Source organism: Morone saxatilis, unplaced genomic scaffold (genome assembly GCF_004916995.1).
Source record: "Morone saxatilis isolate NCDOM2014 unplaced genomic scaffold, NCSU_SB_2.0 Contig6, whole genome shotgun sequence".
Classification (NCBI taxonomy): Eukaryota; Metazoa; Chordata; class Actinopteri; family Moronidae; genus Morone; species Morone saxatilis.
Window position 1 is genome coordinate 257,618 of NW_023340206.1, and position 10,071 is coordinate 267,688.

Sequence of the window (10,071 nt, forward strand, 5' to 3'; positions counted from 1 at the left end):
GAGAGCTTTGTAGATTGAATGGCATTTTGAGGCTTCCCAGTTTCTGTGGAGGGGGAATGGCTTGAAATGTCTTGTTAAGAACTTAAACCTTAGGTGTTCTCGGGGAACATTTTGCTACCATTCCGTTTTATATTTTCATTTTCTATTTTGGCTGTGTTCAAATGAATGGAAGCTCAAACTTGCCAAGTTTATCATTTTGCTTTTTGTTTTAGAATCTGCGTTCTTAGTTCCTTAAAAATTAGCCTAAAAATGGACTAAAGCTTACGCACAAACTCAACACAACTTTTTGATTCCTAGGGCAGAAAACTGCCAACAATTTGAAAACCATTTCAACCGCCCATTTTTTGATCCCTGTTTATTTCTTAACATACGATGCATTCTTATGTTTAAGATTTCATTTTAGGTTCATAAGGCCTTTCAAATTTTTTAATTTTTTATATTAGTTTCAACCAACGTTCATTTTAACTTTTTATTTCCCATTCAAGCAATGCAGCAAAAAATTTCACCTTTTTTACTGTTTTCTGCCAGGGTGCCTTGCTTACTTGAAATAAGTTTTTTTATGTGTATTGTGTGTAAGTGGTGGTAGTGTGTGTATGTGTGGTTGTTTTGGTGTGTGTGTGTTGTGTTGTGTGTGTGTGTCCAACTTTCACAAAGTCTTTTTCTTCTAGGGAAATGCCAAACTCTGCGTTATATAACTAAATTCAATAATAAAAAACTTTATGAGTTGGGCTTTAAGAACCAAAACAAAATGTGACTTTTGTTTGGTTCTCGTTCAGGCACTCCGGCTTGATGGCAGAGTGCACTGCAGTCATGGTTTCATAAGTATGCAGCAGTCAGTTGAGGGGAGCTAGTCATTTTAAGATGGGCCAAGGCATTACAGCCACAACAGGAGGCCGGCTTGAAACTAATCATGGGGGGCTCGAGGAGCGCAATATGGGTCCTCAATCTCCTCGAGGACTCTGATTCCTCGGAGAGGAGGCCCAGAGTAGAGACAGATGACTTGGTGCTCTAGCTGACCATCTTGAAGACTCATCTGAAGGATGAACATTGATGAAGCAGCAGGCAAAATGGACATCAAAAAGTTTGAAAAATAACTGGCTTTCAAACAAACTCTGGAGACTTTCCACAACAGCCTGTTGGGATGTTGTGTAAACCTAGGCCTTTAAAAGGGGTTAAAATACCCAAAATATGATACCTATTTTCGCATATGTATATTTCAAGCTGGAACTAGTTTCATAAAGATGACTAATTTAAGGGTGGGAAAAAATATTTATTTATAAGATTTTTTACCCAGCAGTTTTTGCGAAGGGCTGGCAGGCTTTTCTGCCCCTTAGGAACAATGTGTGGATGTTGTCCCCGACAATCCCCCCAAATATAATAAATTTGATATGTACTATTTCAATACTTGAAGTAGCTTCAAAAGATTGACTCATTTAAAGGTCAGGGTAGGCAATTCCCGGTTCAGAGGGCCATGTTTTGCTTATACTGGCGTGAAATGCGATCCCTCTGTTGTCAGAGCGAATCACATTCGCTTATGTCTTCAGCAAAAAGAACGGGAGAAATCAGAGCTCTCTGCTCAGCTGCAGCTGACTGAGAAAAACTTCGACCAATCGTCGCCCTTCGGTCCGGAAGAGCAACAACCAATCAGGGATGCCCCTTCATGTTTCTAGTTCTGCACTCCCGCCCCAATGGGTTGACTCAAACCAGGGGAGTCAACATCGGGTGTAGCTTTGAGCGGTGGAGACAACTGGGAGCGGGATCCAGAAGCTGCCTGAAAAGTGATGCCGGAGCGCTTGCTCTCTTTTCTGCGAACAGGTTTTATTTATTTACTTTTTGGGGATGATTTTGTTATTTTTCATGGAAATTATGTAACTTGCCATTAGCGTAATGCTAATATATCTTCTCTGTGAGTTCAAAACGGCGTTCGGGCTGACGCTAGCTTATTGAAAAGATTAATTATTAGTGGAATTTTTAAGATATACTCTACCATAGGTCGCTCAGCTGTCCTGCATTATATATTTGTGATAAAAAGACGGTTATATATTGGCTTTTACGTTTTACAACTGCCGGTGAGTGTAACGTCTAGCTTAACGTTAACTGTGCCCAGTTTGTGGGGGCCTGCTTGGACCGACACACTGACGGGCGGGGGGGAGAGGGGAACCATGAAGCCAATCAGAAGAGGCAGGAGGGCGGAGGCTATTTTCAAAACCTGCCAGTTCTCTCTCGCTAGCCTTTCGAGATTACCAAACCCCAGCTTTAAAGCTAGGAACAAACCAATTGACTTTATTAAGATTCATTTACAGCAGGTTTTTGCGAAAGCTGGCAGGTTTAGTTTTCTGCCTTAGGAACAAATGTGTGATTTTTTTTAAGGAACCCCTAAGGGTTAACAGACTAGCCTAAATATTTAAATCGGATAAACACCGGAGTGAACCATATTGCGTGTTTAGGAACATTTCTAGAAACTCTGTTTCTAGACTAAAGTATATCTGATATCTCACGAGGAGACCAAAGCTACTTATTATAACATAAAAAATACTCCCTCATTGAAAAATTGAAATTGCAGTGTGTTGAAATTGCAACGTGTAATCAGCACAGCTGGGTAAATGGTCTCTATGTGTGTGTACAGAACCTACCTGTAGGTCTGTTTTCATCAGGGAGGCTCCAGCTTCTACCAGATAATGACAGATGGTTCTGTGACACAGAGATGCAGCTCGATGAAGAACCGTCTCCCCACTGGTGGTCCAGAGTACAGAGACACAGAGAGAGTGAGAGAGCAAGCATTAGATAACAGCATCTGACATCTTCTGGGAGTCAAGCACCATTGATGATCAGGCACCCCACTGCTTTTGTTTGGTTTCTTATGTTTATTCTCTTTAAAATTTGGTACACTTGTTAGGATGCCCAGCACATATAGGCAGACCAGGGCCCAGTGGAACAACTTCAAAGCTGGTGCTATAGTCACAGGACAAAGTTATACAGAGTTTTACCACACTGTGTCACCCATATGTCCATAACAAAATGTAATGGTCACTGGACAATCAAAGGATAGAAACAAAATCAAACAACTTGAAGATCAAAGAAAGAAGGCTTTGTACAGAAAAGCATTTTAAATCCCTTCATTTGTTTAATTCATATTTTAATAGTTGGCTAAGGTAACCATGAACTTACTGTAGTTTTTCTGTGACATCAAGCAGGTCACTTGGAGCTGGAACAAACAGAAGAGAGGAAATTAGTGGCACTAGACTAGACAATTGTTGTTGAGTGTCAATGGCATTTGTCTATGTTCACTGGTTTTCTGTAGCTCAAAAAAAAAAAAAAAAAAGATTTCCTTATCACTGTGTTAACTGAAAATTTGATTTTAAGGGGCGGGGCCTATGACTATGACTTGAAGCTGTCAGTTTACAGAACACTGAGGATGGACTTTTGTGTCCTGCAGGAAAACTTTAGAAATGAACACTATTTGCATATTCAAAGATTCTGGATTTTTTTATTAGGTAGAGAGGATGCCCTTTAAAGTTTTAATGTGTACATTTTTATTTTATTTTTTGCAGAAAAAAACACATCAGACACAAATTAATGTTCCAAACAGACTATTTGTATATGTTGTAATACATGTCTGGAGGGGATCTTTACCTAAAAGAATGTACTTTATATACCTGTTATTGTGTTGTTGTGTTGTATTCATCAGTTAATTTTTAGCTACTGCGTCATGTCACAAATGTCATAATAAGATTAAGGAATACATCTAAATAAATATCACAATTCACTGATACTGTCACATAGTGGAACATGGATCTTGTAATTCCCCATTGTGATTAGTGCAGATGCTTTATAGTGCAGTAAAAAGTGAGACTGTGAAGGTTGGAGTAGCAGCAACCTAAATTCTTGCTCTGTTTCATACGTGTAGTAGTAAGTACTGACATTTTTTATTATTTACCCAATATTTCAAATGCCAAACACAAATTTTAAAACTAAAGAAAACTTGATCTGCAGTTGTGTTTTGTCCAGATCTTGACAGTATGTATACATGTAATGTATTGCACAATTATATATACTGTAATATAATGGTTAAAAACACCTGGGTAACACCCCTCATGAAACTTGGATTTATTAGAATTTCATTGAATATAATCTAATTATATTCATAATGGATGCTGGTTTGTTGCAGTTACCATTGTCCAAGATATAGCGGACCATCTCTTTACTTCCTGTACTGACAGCATGGTGCAGTAAACTGCAGCCTGATAAGTCCAGCGTTGTGAGGTCTGCTCCCTTCAGGTGCAGCTCCTGCAGCTTTTGGTGATATAGGGGTTAAATTAGCAGTAAAACACGATTAGTGGTAACATTTTGAATAAAAAATTACTTCACTTAAATCTTGAATTTTTGACCCCTCAGAGGCCAACAAAACATAAAAAAAATAAACCATCTGACATTTAACTTTAGAAACTTCATGTGGCAAATGTATGAACAGTTCCTTATTTAAATATCATGCAGGCAGAGCAACATTAGTATTCATTTAGAGTATTGTTTGTGTCACCTGAAGAATGTAAATCAAATATTCACTCTCTTTTAGCTCCTGAGGAAACTATCTTGCTCTTTAGCTACGGACTGCTCCACTATGTTCACTAGTTAGTCTCTAACTGTGTCTCTCTGCTGTTTGCTACTGAGCAGATGGTGTATATTGGCTTTATAAGAGCATTTCATTTAAAAACAGCTGCCTGCTGCTGCTGGAAACCAGGCTGATGAGAGTGGAGTCCGAAAGAGCCTGGGAAGTTCTGTAGAGCTAATGACCTGATGAGTCAAAGATTATTCTCTGTGGGTTAGTATTACAAGTGACAGACTTCATATATAGTCATTTGATCCATTGTTAATATAAAAATATCGAGCAGTTTTGAAGATAAACACCCTTATTTTGTGGCCCTGCAAAATCCTAAAACCTTTTCCCACAACACACCTAATGCTTCTTTCAAGCCCTCTGTACCCTTGCTACTTTCAGGAACCAAATTTAATTGATTTTAGAAGCCATCTCTGGTCTGGAAATTTTGCGGATTACACCTTGACTTGGGGGAAGAAAACGTCCAGAAGCAAAAATTTACATGGAGGCTCCATGTTAACACTTTTATGGTGAGTACTGTTGAATCTGTTGCAATCTATGGTAATCAACTGTACTTTTGTGAAGTTGTTACAGTGTAAACAGTGCTGGATCTTCATTTTTAAAGTAGCCAAAAGTTTTAAGATAAAACCATATCTATGATGGATGAATATTGAAGATTTGAGGATGGACTGACTAAATGAAACTCACCTTCTTAACATCCTTGTTCTTTACACACTCAGTCAACATCTCTAGCATGAGAGAGAGAGAGAGAGAGAGAGAGAGAGAGAGGGGGATTAAGAGTGAGATTAAGAGTGAGGGAGAGAGAGAGTCAATACAAATTCCTGTATGCATGTAAGGATATAGATGAAGAATTTTTTTCCTCAGAACTCAGAATCTTTTGAGCTTAACACATCAAGCATTCACAAGAAAATCATCAGATTGTGGATCAATTAGTGTCAGGATAAATCACAAGTTGCAAAATACAAGCTTCATCTGGCCAGGCTGTAGCCTAAACTTCAGAAGACAAAAGACAGAAGATGATGTAGGGACCTACTTTCATGACGCAAGTGGAAAGACAAGCATGAGGTGGCGGTGCTGTCCTTTTGGTACCTTTTTTGGTGTGGATTTCTTAAAAAGGTAATTAGTATAATGACAACAGAATAATTATTATTTGGAAGCCACTTAATGATTGCTATTTCAGTTTAATTTCCATTGTATCTCATGTTGTAAATGGTCACACCATATAAGAATTGCTGTGATATGTACTTATTTGCACTGCAATTGTGTGTAATAGCACTGCACTCAAATCTGAAACTGCAGATTTATCAACATTTATCAACTGAACTAAAATAGAAGCTTTTCATACAGTATAAAACAGCTGTGGATTCTGTAAGATATTCATATTTAATTCAATTCAATTTTCAGATTTACATTACACAGGATTTGCTGTTTTCCTATATTTCATTATAAAATTCTTAAGGTTATTTTAAAATCTTTGGAATCAACTTGGGTTTTCAGTCATTTTCATGGGCATTTTTTATTAACTTTTTATAAACAGTTTCCTGAAATTTTATAAACAAGACACTTAATCCGTTAGTTAAGAAAATAATGAGCAGATTAACTGCTAATGAAAATACTCATTAGTTGCAGCAATAAATATTTTTTGTAAACACCTAGGAATATTCCTAGATACAAAACTATAAATTTTTTAAGGTAAGACAGCTAATTTGCAAGTAAGTAAGGTTCTATAAACCTCCCATTGATTCAGTTCATACAGTATCACTGCATGGCATGGTAACCTGAACATGGGGACTCTTTGGGAACAGAGGGTGGGGATGAAGGCTCTAAGTATCACTGCGACCCCTCACTTCCTCTGTTTTCCCAGTTTAAGAGGTAACAAGGTCTCTGGTAACAAAGAAAATCTAGAAGAAGTAATTCCCATCATCCCACCCAACTAGCTCAGTCAATTTTTAGACACTCAATCATATAGATTTGTAAAAACTTGTTTTTGTTCAATCAGTTTCTTATTGCAAGTGATGGGGTTCTTCATGAAAACAAAATTTCTAGACCAAAGTTTAGTTTTGTATTTTTTATATGAGAGGTTTCTGTAATTGTGTTTTTCAGTGTGCTTTTGTCACTGGGTTGATGTTGGTGGTGATTCAGTTGGCAAAAGGTGATGTTATGTACTGCCATGCACCAACCAGGATTTAGTAACATTTGAATCAGATCTGACAGTTGGGTTTTTGGTTGTTTGTTCAAACTATTCACACAGTCCTGATGAAGCAGATTAGCTGAAATTTTGACTGCTGGACCAAGTTTTTAGGGGCTTTAAGATGTATTTCTACGAATAATATTATGTGTTCATAAAACTGAAACAAGTAGTACAGCTATCAGAAATTTAATCAGCAACTCAGGCAACTCACTCTGAAGCATCCTTCAGAATCCCTGATGATCTCAAAGACCACTTTGAAATAGTCAGGCAGGGTTAGGGAAATCATGCATCAGACTACAGCTAGTGTTGCTGACTTGTGTTTGCCGAGTTGCATATTGCATATTTAAAACAAATATTCAAAAGTAACCACCTCAGTTCAATAATATTAGAACAATTGTGGCTTATGGGAAACATTTGGGTGGCTTTCAGTGGCTGTGGCTCAGGAGGTAGAGCGGATCATCCACTAATCAGAAGGTTGGTGGTTCAATCCCTTGCTTCTCCTGCTGCATGTCAAAGTGTCCTTGCTTCTAATGCTGTGCATTTGTGTATGAATAAATGACTTTCCGTTTGTGATGACCTTTGTCATCACTATGGGAATGGGTTAATTTGGCATGTAGTGTACAGTGCTTTGAGTGGTCAGGCGACTATAAAGGCGTTATAGAAGTACAGCCCATTTACCATTTAGCAGTCTCATATAGCATCCATCCATTTTCATCCCTCTCTCCAGCAATGTTTTCCAGTTCCTTCTGGGGGATCCAGAGGCATTCCCAGGATATACTGGGTCTGCCCCAGGGTCTCTGCCCAGCTGTGCATACCCAGAAAACCTTCAAAGCAGGGCATTCAGAAGGCATCTTAATCAGATACCCAAACCACCTAGGCTGGCTCTTTTTCATGCAAAGAAGCAGCTCTAGTCTGAGTTCCCTCCAGATGTCCAAGCTTTTTGCCCTATCTCTCTATCTCTAATCCACCAGACTGTCTCACACTCTGATTTACGTCAGATGTGAAGCTCCTGAGATACTTGAACTCCTTCACCTGGGGCAGCTACTCACTCCCAACCCAGAGGAAGCGACCCACCATTTTTTTCGGCAGACAACTATGGCCACGGACTTGGAGGTGCTGACCCTTATTTCGGCTGGGATGCAATTATCCTCACTCTCTCCTCACCCTAGCTGTGTCTTGAGATGAGAGACAAGAAACAACATTTGGGGCAACACCCACTGAAAACTTGTTTGACTTAGCTCTCACTTTGGGTACCTAAGGAACGGACGGCTTGTTGCGACCGTCCCAGAATCCCATACTCCCAGAGTAACCCCTACAGGATTCCCTGGGGTCCACAAAACACATGTAGACTGGATGGTCAAATTCCCATGATCCCCTAGCAACCCCACAAGGGTAAAGAGCTGGTCCACTGTTCAACAGCCACGACAGAATTCACAATGCTCCACCTGAATCTTAGTGGATCTTAATGAAATCTTGCCTGCTACAATGGAAGATATGTTGGCTGTAGCAGAAGAGAGGGATGCAAATGTCAATACCCATGTTTTTTAGATCAGACTGAGGGCTTTGCTAAAGGAATTGAAATAATATCAGCCCTAACTGACATAGCACTTAATGATTCTGTATACTTGCGGAGATACTGCAGCAACTGAAGATGCAGGGTGATATGATGGAAAGTTGTAACAGTAACGCTGGTTGACCTGGCTGTCTGCTGGGTCTGTAATACTGTTCATTCACCAGTTCACCAGCTTTAACCCTAACCCCTGACTTTTGATAGAAGTTGACAAATGTATTTGTTTTGCAGCAGCAAGTTAGACTATAGATAAAAGAAAGTATATATAAATAAATAAATACAATTATAAATAGACAAATAAACAGCGAACACAGCGTCATTAATTTAAATATATATGAATAAATAAAAGTGTAAATGAATGAATTAATAATTAATTAAATATTGATTAATTGATTCAAGAATGTTGTGATGTAATAATATAATTATTTACTTATTTAAGCATTTAATTATATAATTAGTTATGTATTGATATATTTACTTTCCGTCTTTAAAATCCTCAAAAGTCCAGCAATGTTCATACAATCGGCACAGTTCATACAACTGTTCTGCAATAAATCCTACCTCCATGAAAATTCTAATGTTTAGTTTTTTTGTTGTGAATGTTTGAGAGTTGTTGACTTTACAGTATGATTAATTTGGAGTATGTAGTTTGTGATGCTGTTAGATATTATTATGCTGTTTCTGTTATTTTGTCTACCACATTTATATCAGAATATACAGAGATAAAGATAGAGTGAGAGAGATGGCTATATGGAAAAGAGTATATACAGTGTCAGCTACTGAATTAGATAAAAGCATCATCATTATATGGACATCCTCATCATAACCATATCAAACACAGACATACAGTGTGTTTATGTAATTGGTTATTGGTTAAAACACATGCTGTGTGTATGGCTGAAGCCAGGCTGACATATGAGATGAATGTTTATTAGGATGACCTCAATACTCGCTCCCACTCCCTCTCTCTCTCTAAATAGCTGAGTCCTAATCCAGTTATGTTAGGCTTAGTGTGAGTGTGTGAGAGAGAGGGAGGGGTGAGAGGGAGGGATGAGAGAGAGCGAGAGAGACAGTGATGACACTCAGTTTTGAATGTCACCACGGTGCTAAAGACCCCCGCTAACCTTTTGGCTGGAAATGAGAGGACGGGAGGGAGGGGAGGGGAGGCAAAGATGGAGAGAGAGAGGGACAGAAAGAAAGAGATGGAAAGGGTGAGAATGAAGAGTAGAAAGAAGAGGAGGGAGCTCATGCATGGGCAGAGAGGGAGTGGGTGGGTGAGGGGCGGAGGTGGAGCGATAGATGGCAAGATGAAAGAGATGGAAGACAAACAACACCACTTCTCCTCTCTGCTAACAGGGCTGCCATCCACGACACATGATGACAGGAGACAAAATGGCCACCCTAACAAACACCAGTGCTCAGGCTCAGATACCCAACACCAGGCTTTCAGCTCCTAACTGTCCAACAGGAGCACTGCAGCATCAGGTGCTATCCGCCCGACAGAGGGAACAATGGGTCCGTTCTATGGTGGCCCTTAAGCCTGGCAGTCAGTGTCACCCGCCTCCACAATCCACGTTGCTCCCCTGGTGACAATGCGGGAATGTTTGTGATTACTTTTGAAATTAGATGTCTGACCGGGAAAAGAACTGCCGTATGGAAAAGGCTTCAGAAAAAAACCTCAAACATAACGATTTA

At 39.2% G+C, this 10,071-nt stretch overlaps 1 protein-coding gene across 1 annotated transcript in view; it reads right to left on the minus strand.

The window, feature by feature from the left end:
• Window positions 1–2,410: 2,410 nt before the first annotated feature.
• LOC118340025 (diacylglycerol kinase zeta-like) overlaps window positions 2,411–10,071 on the minus strand; it is a gene marked incomplete in the record, with an annotated part of 80,140 nt that continues 72,479 nt past the window's right edge. The window contains 4 exon segments of the mRNA XM_035677867.1: window positions 2,411–2,733; window positions 3,169–3,205; window positions 4,173–4,293; window positions 5,303–5,343. Coding sequence (XP_035533760.1) covers window positions 2,541–2,733; window positions 3,169–3,205; window positions 4,173–4,293; window positions 5,303–5,343 — 392 coding nt within the window.